The 16,351-nt window shown below is 36.8% G+C and overlaps 1 protein-coding gene across 3 annotated transcripts in view; it reads left to right on the forward strand.

The window, feature by feature from the left end:
• Positions 1–16,351, forward strand: part of LOC123504228 (armadillo segment polarity protein-like) — a 43,681-nt gene that overhangs the window by 15,930 nt on the left and 11,400 nt on the right. The window contains exons 1-8 of one of the 3 annotated variants that reach the window (XM_045254594.1): positions 1,815–1,941; positions 6,144–6,201; positions 9,646–9,675; positions 13,189–13,412; positions 13,747–13,941; positions 14,379–14,683; positions 14,936–15,237; positions 15,818–15,966. In XM_045254594.1, the coding sequence (XP_045110529.1) occupies positions 13,221–13,412; positions 13,747–13,941; positions 14,379–14,683; positions 14,936–15,237; positions 15,818–15,966 (1,143 nt within the window). In that variant the 5' untranslated portion in view covers positions 1,815–1,941; positions 6,144–6,201; positions 9,646–9,675; positions 13,189–13,220. Of the gene's footprint in view, positions 1–1,789; positions 1,942–6,143; positions 6,202–9,645; positions 9,676–13,188; positions 13,413–13,746; positions 13,942–14,378; positions 14,684–14,935; positions 15,238–15,817; positions 15,967–16,351 lie in introns of those variants that run through there. The other 2 variants (XM_045254592.1, XM_045254591.1) reach the window with 2 other exon arrangements.

A 16,351-nucleotide genomic window follows, 5' to 3' on the forward strand; every position in this document is an offset into this window, starting at 1 on the left:
AAATATATCTTTCTGCTTTCTTCGATTCTCTTTCCTTCGTTCCTTTACTTTCATTCATGGGTGTTACCGACCACACGAAGGAAGAAAATAAAGCTGAACCAAACACAAAATGAAAGAAATGTGTTTAATTTTCGTAGTATGGCTTCACTGTCTCTGCGCCTTGTGGTTTTGTGTGTTGCTGTGTGATTCATAACATTTCCTTCCTCTTACACTGTGATATATTTTAATTAATAAATATTTTCCTTAGATTTCGTTGTATATTTGTATATCTAATAAACTTCACACGTAATATTTTCATGCATTTCAGTAACGGCTTATATAACTTGATAATCATATATGAGGAAATATGAATAGAACAGGGTGGTATGTGCACGGAATGTAATGATGTTTCTAAGTTCACTATTGGTACTTCTGTTATTACTATACTACTACTACTACTACTACTACTGCTGCTGCTGCTGCTGCTGCTACTACTACTACTACTACTACTACTACTACTACTACTACTACTAACACCACCACCACCACCACCACCTCTACCACCACCACCACCACCACCACTACTACTACTACTACTACTACTACTACTACTACTACTACTACTACTACTACTGATACTGCTGCTGTTGCTGCTGCTATTCCTACTACTACTACTACTACTACTACTACTACTACTACTATCGCTACGACGGCGACGACCCCTACGTACTGCCACTTCAAAAGTACATGACCGGATGAATACATCATGTAATGCAAGCAACTGCCAAGTGATCTCATAGCCCCGTGTGTGTGTGTGTGTGTGTGTGTGTGTGTGTGCTAAATACCGTTGTGTGATATGTAAATAGAAAATAGTATTTCCGGTGTAATTTAAAAGTTTGAGAGAGAGAGAGAGAGAGAGAGAGAGAGAGAGAGAGAGAGAGAGAGAGAGAGAGAGAGAAGAAGAAGAAGAAGAAGAAGAAGAAGAAGAAGAAAAGCACGTACGTACTCCACCTCCACTTATCCCTGTGTGCTTAGCCCTGACAGTCCCTCCACCCACCACTCCAACAGACAGGCCCTTCGCCACGTGACGCATCCTCTACACACCCACACACTCGCACACATATACGTGTTGTACACAAATGCAGTTTCACATACAGCAAGATATCTAGCATTCCTGTATGATAACCTTTGAGTGGATGTTAAAGAGTCGAATTATTAGGTTGTGTTAGCTGGCTAGCTGCCTTTATTACCCCGTGACCTCAGTGTCGTAAGCTGTTCTCGCATCGCTACACCACGTCCATCCATACACACCTCGCGTCCTTTCATCACGCACATGCTTATCTAAATAGAACAAGACCTATGAGACCATATTGAGAATTTAAGAACACAATAAACACTTAACTGACGTGTGGTAAAACAGACTAATACATGCGTATATACATTCCCTAAGGTTTTTCAATTCCCTAATGCAAACGGCAGGCTTTAAGTGGCGCGCAGTAATACAGTTTGGATGCCTCAGGTGAATGAGTTTGTTAGTTATTTCACATTCATCTCGTATTACCAGATTTATCCATGTCATAAATGTATCCCTTGACATTTCTCCATGCTGGTGGTGGTAGTAAAAGTAAACACCAGCGGAGAATTACAACTTTCCAAATTACACTGTATTTCCCAAGTCCCACCGGTGGAGTGAGAACAAAAAACACTCCCTTGAAGAAACATAGGGGATTTTACAAAGATGGAGAGTGGGAAAACATTGATTAATACGCCTGAAATCGGGGACTAGTTCGGGGAGCGGAGTGAGTGCAGCTGGGAGAGGCGAGGAGCAAGGCAGGTTCAGTGGCGCGATCGATGCGGTGTGAGCGAGAGGAGGTGTGGCAAACCTTCCTTCTTTCCTGTATTTATACCACATATTCAGGATATTAAGTGCTGAGGAGACGCCGTCAGGGTCACTGAGAGAGGGTGAGTCCAAAATGCCTCGTGAAATTCCCTTGGGAGAAATATACATGTGTGTGTGTTTGTGTGTTTTGGGAGTGTTGTTGAGAGTGGGAGAGAGAGAGAGGGAGGAATAGTAGGGGGGGAACTGTTGCCTTGCCTAACATTTCACAGCTCACTCTTCTCACTCACAGGCATTTCCGCTCTTTCCTGCTTCTCTGTCACCTGGAGGAGCGTCAGTACCTGTGGTGTGTCTTTAACAGGTTTTCGTGAGCAAGGAATGGTGGCGTGTTTAGTTAAGGTGGTGGCGATGGAGGAGGCGGGGCTGTGTATGTATGTATGTGTGCATGTTGGGGGTGGTGGGTCATCTTGTTATCACGGCCTGTTATCCGCTTATCTGGCCTGGAAGTGTTCATATCTCCCCGAAAGACAGCGACTCACAGTTGAAAAGACTCAGAGGATAGGCATGTATGTGTTTGAGTGTGTGTGTAGGCGAGTGTAAGTAGGAAAGTGGTGGTGGTGGTGCTGACTAGTGAGTCGGCCGCTCATCCTTCCTCGCTCCCTTCCTCCCTCTTCCTTGTACGTCGGATTATTGAGACATCAATCACATTTGCTATGATCTCATAGCTACGTACATGGTCAGATGGTCGTCTGAATTATTGCCGTGAACTGGGTATATTCTGGAGAACCTTTGTTATGACTCGCTGTCTAGGTAGAGAGCAAGCTAAGTTAGCACTAGTACCAGTTTAAGTTAATAGTAGTGATTCTCGTGAGTGTGACTGATGGAAGTGGTGTCTTAACTTACTCTGCCTTCCTGGTGGTGAGTGATGGCCAAGTGCTTGGTGCTGCCAGCCTTGACCTATGTACCTGTAGATACTTAACCCAACTTTCAAATTGTTACTGCATTAAGTCTGTTCTGTATGGCATTGAAAACTATTAAATATAATGTGTGTTTTCAATCAGGCCCTGAGTGATTTATTATCAGAATAAGGAAAATCATGTTTTATATGAATATCTAGCTCTTTTATTTTTTATTTTTGTTTTATGTAATTATTGTTGTAATTATTTAATTTTTTATTTATTTTTTATATTTAGTATTATTACTGTGCAAATTTATTATAATTAGTTGTACAGTAGTCCATGCAGTCCAATGTTAGAAGAATATATGCTGTAAATGACTGGAGATTGTTAAGATACAAGAAAATGTAGTAAAGCTGTTAGCCACATGTCTGCTCACACCTGAAGCAGGGTGAAGACCGAGCTCCTTGACCACATAGTTAGGTCAGGACTGGATGTCAGGTCAAGCCATAGAAATTGTAGAAATAACACTGCATTGGCAAAACACTAATAGTGCACAAAATCTTAGCCCAAAGTCATAGACAGCAGGAAAGATGATGGCAGGCATTATAGGCTGACTGGAGTGTTCAGGCAAGCAAGTGAGGAAACTTGACCAGAATCCACATCAGATGGCTGTAATAATGCCACAGATTAACAGCACTGGCCAAGGCAGAACAGCACAAGCTGATAAGGGTAGGATAGCATGAGGAAAAGGTTGACCAAAAAGCACAAAAGTCATACAAATGTGAAGAATGGTGACTACAGAGTCTATAAGTTGCAAAGGAAAAATACAGGAATAGCAGCAAAGCAGTCAGTATGGAAGCACTAGCTGACAAGGACAAGCATGCAGTAGCAAAATAGAAGGCACCTAGAGAGTCGTGGATGTAAAGATCGGCGGCTGTGAAGTCCAAAAGTTTTACTGGAACAACAGCAAAGCAGTCAAGTTATAGTATTAGATGAAGCCCAAAGCAGCTGGTGACTATGTATGTTGGATGCAAGGAGCACATGTAGCAGGCAGACTGCATATATTTTACTTGACTGCAGGATTGTTAGCTGTGCAGGGAAACATGATGTAGAAAAGGTTGTGAGGGTTTGAAATTGCTAGGACAGAAATGGATGGAAAGTCTTCTGTCATAGTCATTTCCTTGAGAGAAGTTTTTGGAGTAGGCATCAGATGAGATTAAATGTTGAATTTTCCAGTTGTGAAAACTTTTGATATATCTTGATAACACTGGTTCATCTCAAGAACTTCAATCCAACCTGAGTTAAAGTCATCTTAAGTCAAAATAGCTCTGGAAAATGTAGATGCACCAATTTGAATGGTGCCTAGGCTTTAGAATAGACACGTATGGTTTGCGCTTTGCTTTTTAAGTCTGTCTTTAGGGATGTATAGAAAGAGTGGTAGAAAGGAGATGAGTAAAAGGAGTTTTTTTTTTATGCAAAAGGAAAATTTGCAAAGGGCAACAAAACCTATAAAAAAGGCCCACTTGAATGCAAGCTCCTTAAAGGAATAGTAAAGAGTTAGCTGAAAGTCTGAGACAAATGTCTTGAAACCTCCCTCTTAAAAGAAGTCAAGTTGTAGGAAGATGAAAATACAGAAACAGGCAGGGAGTTCCAGAATTTACCAGAGAAAGGTATGAATGATTGAGAATACTGGTTAACTCTTGTATTAGAGAGCTGGACAGAATTGGGATGAGAGGAAGAAGCCTTGTGCAGTGAGTTCACAAGAGGAAGGGAAGCATGCAATTAGCAAGATCAGTAGAGCAGTTAGCATGAAAATAGTGATAAAAGATAGAACATTCCAGCGGTGAGAAAGGGGCTGAAGACCATCAGTCAGATGAGGGAAGTTGATGAGACAAAAGTCTTTTAAATCCACCCTATCTAATAAAACTGTGTGAGTGGAATCCCCCGAACATGTGAAGAGTACTCCATACGAGGACAGATAAGGCCCTTGTACAGAGTTAGCAGTTGGAGGGGTGAGAAAAACTAGCAGAGACGTAGCAGAACTTCATAGAAGTTGTTTTAGCAAGAGATGAGATGTGAAGTTTCCAGTTAAGATTATGAGTAAAGGACAGACTGAGGATATTGTGTAGGAGAGGGAGACGAGTATCTTTGTAGAAGAGGTGGTAGCTGTCTAGAAGGTTGTGTCGAGTTCATGGATGGAGGAATTGAGTTTTTGAGGCATTGAAAATTACTAGATTTTCTCTGCCCCAATCAGAAATCTTAGAAAGATCAGAAGTCAGGTGTTCTTTAGTTAGTGTCCCTGTGTGGTGTGATCTGTTGTCTTCCTGAAGGGTTGGTCATTTCTGAAAGGACATGGAAAGATGTAGGGTGGTATCATCAGTATAGGAGTGGATATGGCAAGAAGTTTGGTTAAAAAGGTCATTAATAAATAATAGAAAGAGAGTGGGTGACAGAGTAGAACTCTGAGGAACACCGCTGTTAATAGATTTACGAGAAGAACAGCAGCCGTCTACCATGGCTGCAATAGAACGGTCAGATAGGAAACTTGAGACAAGTTGCAGAGAGAAGGATAGAAACCTGAGGAGGGCAGTTTTGAAATCAAAGTTTTTTTTATTTTGATGTAGGAGAGAGAGCCAGCCAAGGGCAAAGAAATATTAAAAATAGAAAAAGGCCCACTTGGGTGCTAGTTCTCTAGGAGAAAGAAAAGCATTAGCCAAAATTTGGGAGCAAATGTCTTGAAACCTCCCTCTTAAAAGAAGACAAATTGTAGGAAGGTGGAAATACAGAAGCAGGTAGGGAGATCCAGAGTTTACCAGTGAAAGGTATGAATGATTGAGAGTACTGGTTAACTCTTGCATTAGAGAGTTGGACAAAATAAGGATAAGAGGAAGAAGAAAGCCTTGTGCAGCAAGGCCACAGGAGGAGGGGAGGCATGCAGTTAGTAAGATCAGTAGAACAGTTAGCATGAAAATAGCGATAAAAAATAGAAAGAAATACATCATTTCGGCAGTGAGAGTGCCAGACTTTATCAAAGATTGTAATGGAAGAAAGAGGAGAACAGAATACTGGAGTATGAGAGGTGAATGAAAGGATTAGAGCATCCACATGCAAGGACAAAAATTAATCATGACTTCTATCGTAGCTCAGTTATATTTAGCTTGAAAGTGTTTATTGCCATGTACGTATCTGCTGTTGGTTGTGTTCTTATAATATTACTCTACTAAAGTAAAAGGGTGAGGACTAGATGTTAGAAACTTCTCTCTGTTCTTTCAGATACTAAGAAAATATAATAGTGGGCCTTATACATTTAAAAGAAAAATGTATGTAAAAACAAGTTTGTTGAAAATGTATTTTTGTGTGTCAGGTTTTCCACAATGCTTCTAGTAAGACCCAGATGTTCTGTAATATTGTTCCTTGCTGTATTTCAGAGTGAGGCCAGCTGTGTTGGCACCATGAGCTATCAGATGCCTCAGCAAGCAAGACCCTGTAAGTTGATTGTTCTCTAGTGCTCAGATGATCAATGTTATCACATATTGCATTAGTAATTGTGATTGATACATTGTTATTAATTTATAAAAAGAAAGAATGTTGATGGTGTGCAGCATTGCAAAATTTCAATTTCTAAGCTTTGTAGCATTTTTCATTAGTCATTAGGTTTTATATATCAATTGGGATTGTTTTTCATGGATTCAGTGGTCAGTCTAGGGTCTGTATCCATTGTACTTAGTACTACTATTTGTGTAATAATGTAGGGAAGGCATCAATAAGCCTCAGCCTTAAATTTACCATTAGTCCTTAAAAAGGTCTACACTTTAGCAAAACAGTGTACAGAAGAAAATTGTTAACCTGTACAACATTCTGGAGCAGGTGCTTCATGACTTGATGAAACTGAGTGGAAACCGTTTATTCAAAAGAACGTGTATTAATGGCTGATATTGTAAATTTATATCATCAGGCTGGAATGATTATATTATCATTGATAGGTGTTTATAAATAGGTTCTGTTTAGACAGCTGCAGAATACAGTGCTTTGGTCTGTGGCTAGCTTAATGAATAGAAAAGGTGCATGGATATCTTATGTAGGTACATCTCTTGAGTTATATGTAGGATGATAAAGCTTTGCAAACCTGGTCATATTGGTCACAAGAGAAGGGAATATGAAATTATACATCATAATGAAACAAGCATTCTCACCTTGGTATTGATAATTGGTAGATTTTCATGGATATCAACAGTGATTGAGTTTGTACATATGTAGTTCCACAAGACATCCTTTGCAAGCAAATACTTCATTGCATACAAGAAATTGTGAGTGATATATATATATATATATATATATATATATATATATATATATATATATATATATATATATATATATATATATATATATATATATATATATATATATATATATATATATATATATATATATATATATATATATATATATATATATATATATATATATATATATATATATATATATATATATATATATATATATATATATATATATATATATATATATATATATATATATATATATATATATATATATATATATATATATATATATATATATATATATATTAATTTTGGATGGATTTTGAAATTAACCTGCTGCCATTCTGCCAGATGATTACAAATTATATTATGCAGAATGTGTCCAATAACTAGAATTTTCAAAAGTGGCAGCATAAATTCTTAAAATTTCAACTATCCATAGAATCTGGTGACTTATGAAATTCCCTTAAAAAAAAAAGAAAAAGAAAAAAAAAATTATATATACAGTGGAGACTCAATACTCGAATGTCTAAATAGTCGAACTTTTTAATAGTCAAACACAAAAGTTTTACTTAATACTAGGAAAAATACCTATTAGTCAAACGTCTGTCCACGTGGCTGTAAATAACGGGTCTATCCCTTCCCACCGCCCCACTGGGCCACCACAGCCAGTTGATCCTTCACTGTCGTACAAATAAAATTGTCCTGCGCTTTCTCTCCAGAGTTTTTATTTGCATTTAGAAGCTTACATTGGCACCAAAGAGAATTATTAGTGGTGAGAATAAGCCTATAAGAAAGAATGTAATGACAACCATCGAAAGAAAAAAGGAAATTATTGATAAATACAAGAAAGGAAGAAGAATAACCAATCTTGTAGCTGAGAACTGTATGGCTAAATCTACAGCAGCCACAATATTGAAGAAGAAAGAGCTCATGTGGCAATTGGTGTGAAAGGCAATATAAGCGACCTGTGGCAGTGGAAGAAATGGAAAAATTGTTGAGTGGATAAACCAAAGACAGATGGCTGATGATTCTTTGTCAGAGGGCATAATTTGTGTGAAGGCTAGGCTGTTGCATTGTGATCTTATTTCTGATACTACATCTGACTCTAATGATGATTTTAAAGCAAGTGAGGGATGGTTTGGGAATTTCAAGAAAAGAACTAGAATTCATTCTGTTGTGCGGCATGGCGAGGCCGCAAGTGTTGGTAGTGTTGCCGCTGAGAAATTTCTCCCTGAATTTAAGAAATTTGTGGATAAGGTGCGCTTAAGCCCACAACAGCAGCATCTGACTGAGAGACAGTGAGAATGCGTGGTGACTCATGACCGACCGTGTGACAGGATGCCGGAGTTCAGCCTATACGCGTTTCATACACGTCCAATTTAGAGGTTGTGGCTTATTACCACAGAAAGCCGTATTTTATGACATACTGTAATCACCACGGAAACTTAATACGCCGTATTATATTAATTTGGTATCATCAATATCTTATATCGAATATATCACTAAGTAGTAAATTCCTTTTAGGTACGAGTATTGGAAGTATTGGCATAAAATAAGCTGATACCGATACCGATGCCCAAAAAATGGGCCGATTCCGATACCGATGCATCGGTACATCTCGATATATATATATATATATATATATATATATATATATATATATTCTGGCGAAACTGTTTTTTTTTTTTTTTTTTTTTGGGTGATTTGAATGACTCATTCCTATATCATTTGGATGAAGGGGCTTTTCACTCTTCACATATTTGTTATTCATTATTTTAGACTGTATGGAATAAGCATTACTGAAATACTGAAGATTCCCTTAAGTTTTCACTTCACATGAAAAATTGGGCAATAGTACAGTACTAGATTGTAGTTACGTAGTTAGAAAGATGATCCTTCAAGTGATGGAAGTCTTATTGGTGTGCAACTAACTAATGCTCTAAATAAGGACACAAATCCAAATACCTGACACTTGGCTGAGGAGCACAGGTATGAATGTGTACATTGAAAAAGATGATGTTCTTGACTGATAGAGTATCTTTATGAGAAGCTCAGAAGAGGCTGAGATCATGATCATAGAATTGTCACACTGACCATTCATAGTTTGTTTTTTGTTCCAAGGAGAAGGATAATGTTTTAAATGATATGAGTTTATTCAGTTCAGTTCTTGTCTGACAGCCTTAATAGAATTTCTCAAAAAAGTAGCTACTGTATGAATTGCATTTGTCAGGAAAATAAAGGGATGTGATTAGAGAATGATAACTATGACAGGTGCATGATGTGATGTTGAGTTACCTATAACAATTTGTCTTATCTTTCTTCACAAGTCATAATTATATTGATAGGTCATTAACTTTTGTGTCATTCAAGAGAAAAGTAGTTTTATTAGGATTTGTGATATTGTGATAGAACAATGAAGATGTGCTGAGTGTAAAGTTTTGTCTACATTGAGTGCTGAAGATGATTCACTATGCCTCATAGCAAAGGAATAAGATTACTTACTAGGTTTCATATGTAAGGCATAAGATGACTGACTTGCTAGGCCTCATAGCTAAGGGATTGGTTTGGCTGGATGAGCGCATTGCAATTGAATTGATGCCTAACTAAATTTCACTCCATTTATTGTCCATCTGGTTTTCAGATGCATACAGCTTTTGGGTTTCCAGATAAGGTATACTCAGCATGTGATTATTGGTTTGTGACATGGCTTGCCATGTTTTGCCTGTTAATGAATTAACCATTACTTGAAGGCAGCAAGATCCCAATGGCGTAACTTCATAAAGTAATTAATGATAGTGTGAGAATTGTGTGGTGTGTTGAATGGCTAACACATCTAATGCTATATGAATTTCAAGTATTGGTGCTAGCATCTACAGGAGTAACAACAGAGGTGCTACTGACCAATATTAATGATTGTTATCCAAGATTTTGAGTTGTGATCCATACCTCAATAACTGAATGGGGTGGCATGTGTTCCCACTCCTTTGCTACACTTTATCCCTTAGACCACTTCATTGTAGGGTGCACCTTATATATATATATATATATATATATATATATATATATATATATATATATATATATATATATATATATATATACTAAATCTTGGTTGTAAATACAGATGCAGAATTATTGCATTTGATCCATGGAGGCAAACAAATTGAATTCCTAACTTTCTGGGAGTAAAAATTAAAAGACATGTATTTCCAAGATATTCAAAATGGTATCTTCAGGGTCATTCCGTTTTAAATAACCACATAATTTCAACTGTAGCACACAATCTAATTGACAGATTATTATATAATTGATGAATTCCATGAAGTATCTTTTTTCATGGAAATGAGAAATGACTTCCCTTTGAATCCCGACCTGTTGTGTTCCTAATACTTTTAAACAGTATTGTGTTCATACAGAAAAGTTATTACTTGCTCCTATCCATACAGTTTGCTTTCCTACATTCTTCCATAGAACAGGGCATCCTGCACAACTCTCTCTCTCTCTCTCTCTCTCTCTCTCTCTCTCTCTCTCTCTCTCTCTCTCTCTCTCTCTCTCTCTCTCTGATTATATTCTGTGTATTTGAATCAAGATGATTATATTAAAGTTGTGTACCTCCTCCATTTTTTCTCCATTCTGCCCAGTCTTACTTCAGTTTGGGTCTCCAACTCTTACTTTTTATGTACACTCCAAATCAACTACTTAACTTTGTTTTTACTCCTTTTTAAAATGCTATCAATTTAGTTTTTACTTAAATTCACAAACTCTATGCTTTGTTACACACCAAGGTTGTACCATGTGCAAGTGCATACAGTATTGTATTCAGCAAGCATTTACTGCTTTTCATTCCGACACTCACATGTTCATTCATCTCTTGTATTGTGCCATCTATGCATGCTAATCAGCTAGCAATACACAACACATTAATGTCTTCCTTTATTTTAATTGTTTTCATTCATTTCTCCATTTACTTGGATACATTAATTTACATGCTTATAAAACCCTCACCCCTTTCTTCACTTCTAGTACACACATATCACATTATGTATCCTGCTTTGCTTCCACAATATCCGTGAATGCAGTTTTTTTTTCTTTCCTTTCATGCATTTAGCAGTTAAAAAATAGATCAATTTTATCATCCTCTGCCAAAGTATTAACTGCAGTGTATATAGGAACACTTCATTAGTCCAATTTTGCAATTTATTCTTCAATCTATCTCTTATCTGTTATATTTTGTACTTCAATATCTTCCCTGATATAGTGATTGTATATCTTTCATTGTCTTGTGCTATGCAGTAGTTCCTATCCAAACTGCAAACTCCAAACTACATCACATACTCTTCCACCATCTGCCTGCAAATTATTCAGTCTCAGTGTTCACATTCTTGCATTCCATCCACTGTCACTAGTCTGGCATTTTAATTTGATTAGTTAACATGTAACTCACTATTTTTAGTGTATCTTAAGTTGCTTAATTTGACCTTTTTATCACATTAGGCTCTTCTCATACCTCTATTGGTGTGAATTTTGTGAGTTCATTACTAAAATCAATAACTCATCCTGTTAGTTTTGATGTATCTCTAACCTTCACATGTATGAATGCATCTTGTACTCTACAGTGAGGTTCTTCATCCCTCATATCCCACACAAAAAAGGTTGCATTGAGTTAATTAGCCTCTGTACATGTGAGAATGTCTCCTTGAACTTGATGGAGTGCTATGCATACTGATGTAGTCAAGTCCACTAGCTGATAGGCAGAGAAGATGATGTGTATTTTTTTATATGTTTATTTTTTTCTCGTGATTTATGTTGTGCAGTACTGCGTTATGGTGGGTAGATTTTTAGATGCTTTATATTTTCATGTAATCATAGATTTTGTGTTCAGCAAATTTACATTAGTGTGGGCTGGCAATACATAGGTAAGGATTTCTCAAACTTTTACCACATCAACCCCCAATGAAATTTCAAATTTCCTATCATCTGCCTAGCAGCCTAGCTTTTAATTCAATGGAAAAGGAAAAAAAAAACACTGATACCAAAATTGATATTATTAATGGGCTTAGTAGTATTAGTTGATATGCAGCATGATTAGAAGATAACCCATGGTAAGAAAATATGTTGTGGAGGGCTTGGTTGAAGATAGTGTTACCAGCACTGCTGAAATTTGTTAAGATTTACTGACCAAAATTAATCTGTTACTTTCTTAATTTGGGAAATTAATGTGTTTAAAAAAAATCTAATGGTTGATATTCTTCAAAATTTTCTCACATTTATTTTGAGAATATCAAATTAGATGTTTCAGTGGTCTCTTTGACCCAACAGTAAATATTTACCGACTCCCTGCTTATTCATTGACCTCTTGGATTAGTTTCTCGACCCCCAGGGATTGATGTCCATTTTCAGAATCTATTATATAGGTAGATAAAGAAAGATTATGAAGTAATTAGTGTCCCAATCCTTTCATTCTTCAACTTCATTGAGCTAGTATTGTATACATAGGACAAATTTACAATCCAATTTATGGTTATGACAAAAGTAATTCTGTCTCTTCCTTGTACTATGTTTATTGAGCATCATGAACCAGATGAAGACTTGATATGAATTTATGTATTGTTTGGTGATTTTTAAAACATTACTGATTTGCCTTCTTAATGCACTGAAGGTAACTGCAGATAATTGCTTTTTTTATTAGATTGGCTTTGTTACTCAAAGATGCAGTGCAAACACTTGGTTTTATTAGTTCTGGCTGGTGAATTGCTGACATTTCATGCAATTAATAATTTTGTTATATATATTTTCTTTTTATTTGTGTGTGTGTGTGTGTTTGGTGTGTGAAAACATTTGTTTATATGTTGGTATATTTGACAATTTGTCCATAATAAGAAGAGTGCTATTTGATGAATTGTAATTTGTAAGGATTTCGTAATTATGTTACATTTACACAAGAAAAAAAGTGGTGGTTACTTTACAAAATTGGTGCAAGTAGGTATTGTCATAGGATCATTTGCAGCAAAATATCTTATCCAGAATATTATACTGTTAAGAAGTTAAGAATCGTGTGTGTGTGTGTGTGTGTGTGTGTGTGTGTGTGTGTGTGTGTGTGTGTGAATCATTGCAGTGATTTGAGATACACTTAAATGACTGCCTTGCTCTTTGGAATTCTTATAGTCTTTCTTTGTGTCAACAGTGTCTCAAGGTGGATACCACAACCCAGCAGATATGCCTCTACAAAACCCCAAAGAGCAGATAGCCATGTGGCAGCAAAATACATACATGAGTGACTCTGGAATTCACTCTGGAGCCACTACCAATGCACCATCTCTTTCTGGCAAAGAGGAGGAAATGGATGCAGAATGGATAGAAGGACAGACCCAGCAGGGTTTCAACCAGGCAGCCTTCACCACGGAGCAGGTACATCAACAGCTTGTGTTATAAAAGTTTTTTTTATATATATATATATATATATATATATACATATATATATATATACATATATATATGCAGTGTATAGTCAATATATGTCCATATTCATATAATTATTTAGAGTTCATAGATATTCATATTGCGTACTGGAAATTTCTAAATGAATATGATTAGTGAAATGCTTATTTCTTTAGTATAAATTTTATATTAGATTTCCTATTTATGCTTTTTTTAGGAGATAATGGAAAGTGATTATATTAGTATGCCCTGAGACCAACAAGGAGAATTTATTGAGGTGACTGACTGATGATATCTTGACCAGGTTGATGACATGAATCAGCAGCTGAATCAGACCAGGTCCCAGCGTGTACGTGCAGCCATGTTTCCGGAGACCCTGGATGAAGGCATGGAGATCCCTTCTACCCAGTTTGACCCTCAGCAGCCCACTGCAGTGCAGAGGCTTGCAGAACCCTCTCAAATGCTGAAGCATGCTGTGGTAAACTTGATCAACTATCAGGTATGTTAATTTTTTTTTTGGTTATTATTTATTTATTCATTTATTTATTTATTTAATTTTTTTAGCCGACATGAAACAGTTTATTGTATTGATCAATATAGTGCAGTACCTCAGTAGTAATGTTATTTGGCACCAGTTATAGTTGCAAGTAAGCTCTATATCTGTCAGTAGGAAATTGCTATGAATTAAGATAAAAGTATCAAGACATTTTAAAGTGAAGGATAAAAGGAAGAAGTTTAGTGGCAGGAGAGTCAAGACAGGCCAAAATTCATTTGGGAATTAATGATCATCCTATTCAGATCTGTAATGTGTATTAGTGAGTATTTTGCATATCCCAGCCACTCCTCTTAAGGCTTATATTCATGGAATTTTATTGTAAAATGAATAACCTGGATTTGATTTTTGTACCAGATGTAGATATACCCTCTGTTTTACAGGATGATGCTGACCTGGCCACCAGGGCCATACCAGAGTTGATAAAGCTACTGAACGATGAAGACCAGGTGGTGGTATCTCAGGCAGCAATGATGGTGCACCGTCTCAGCAAGAAGGAAGCATCACGCCATGCTATCATGAACTCTCAGCAGATGGTGGCAGCCTTGGTCCGAGCCCTATCCAACTCCAATGATCTTGAGACAACTCGGGTGACTGTGGGTGCACTCCACAATTTGTCACACCACCGTCAAGGATTGCTGGCCATCTTCAAGTCTGGCGGCATTCCTGCCCTGGTGAAGCTTCTCAGGTATGTAGAAATATATTGATTATTCTGCAGACTCAAAAGGCAAAAGTATCACTTTATTGAGAAAGTTAATTACGATATTCTGATTATATCAAACTTTTTAAACATTTTAAGTTGGATCTTTAAAATTTGAAAATTGGGTCGTAAGAAACATTTTTTTAATGGGTAATAAGGTAAAATTGATGTAATACCAGTCCAGTATGTAAGATGGCATTTTAGACTGTATGGGAAATTAATTTGAGGCTTTATTTGCAGTTCACCTGTGGAATCTGTGCTGTTTTATGCCATCACAACACTGCACAATCTGTTGCTGCACCAGGAGGGCTCCAAGACAGCTGTACGCATGGCAGGAGGTCTTCAGAAAATGGTGGCCCTCCTTCAGCGTAATAATGTCAAATTTTTGGCCATTGTCACTGACTGTCTGCAGATTCTAGCCTATGGTAATCAGGAGTCCAAGCTCATCATCTTGGCTTCTCAGGGACCTCAGGAGTTGGTGCGAATCCTGCGCTCTTATACCTATGAGAAATTGCTCTGGACTACCTCAAGAGTTCTTAAAGGTAACATGTGTGACACAGTGGCAGTTGACAGGATGTAATGTGTTGATACACAGACAGTTTCTCTCTCTCTCTCTCTCTCTCTCTCTCTCTCTCTCTCTCTCTCTCTCTCTCTCTCTCTCTCTCTCTCTCTGTTCATTTGAAGATGTTAATATTTTTTCTAATATTGTTTTTATTTTTGTATTTCTGCCTTAAAGATTGTTCTTCAGCACTCCCTGAACTATCAGTGTTTATGAAATGTGCCTCTTGCAAATATGGCAGCTTTGTTGCATCAAATTGATTGCAGTCATGAAATTTTGCAATCCTTACTTTTATTTGCCCACCAGTCTACCAACTTTCTCAATCCCTCCTGTAAATCACACCCCCATTGTGATATGCAAACAACACTTGACTTGGATTCATTCAACAGCACAGATGTAGCTATAAGAAAGTTTGAGCTATATAAAGATGCATAAAGCTTAACCAGTGTGACCATTGAATTTTATGTTTTGCCATTTCATGACTTGTGAAGGAAATAGGATATTGAAAGAAGAATGGGCAAAGTTTCATTGATGTTGATAGCTACTCTTCTTATTTCCAACAGTTTTGTCAGTATGCTCAAGTAACAAGCCAGCCATTGTGGAATCAGGAGGCATGCAGGCACTGGCAATGCACCTCACCCATCAGTCAACTCGCCTTGTTCAGAATTGCCTCTGGACCCTGCGCAACCTTTCTGATGCTGCCACCAAAGTTGTATGTACCATTGCATTATTTTAGTCATAGAGGAATAACTAACCATAACTTTGAGAAAAATACATAAAAAGATTTTTTTTTATTATATATCATAGTTTATGGATGTTAAAATTTATAAGAATTGCAAACATTAGTAGTGGATCACTTACATTAAAGCATGATAGTATCAAGAGTTTTATAATTTATCTGTCTCTTAGAAGTATTTTTTATAGTATCAGACATATATGCCATAACAGTGTCTTGTACTCAGATGGAGTTTTCTTTATATGAATAGTGAAATCAATGAAAGTGCAAATGAAAAAATTATGTGTCTAGGAATGAGAATGTGACGATGAAGATCTTCAAAACAAGTTTTTCTGAATGATTTAGTTAACCTTAAGAGAAT

This window comes from Portunus trituberculatus, chromosome 15 (genome assembly GCF_017591435.1).
Source record: "Portunus trituberculatus isolate SZX2019 chromosome 15, ASM1759143v1, whole genome shotgun sequence".
NCBI classification, from domain to species: domain Eukaryota; kingdom Metazoa; phylum Arthropoda; class Malacostraca; order Decapoda; family Portunidae; genus Portunus; species Portunus trituberculatus.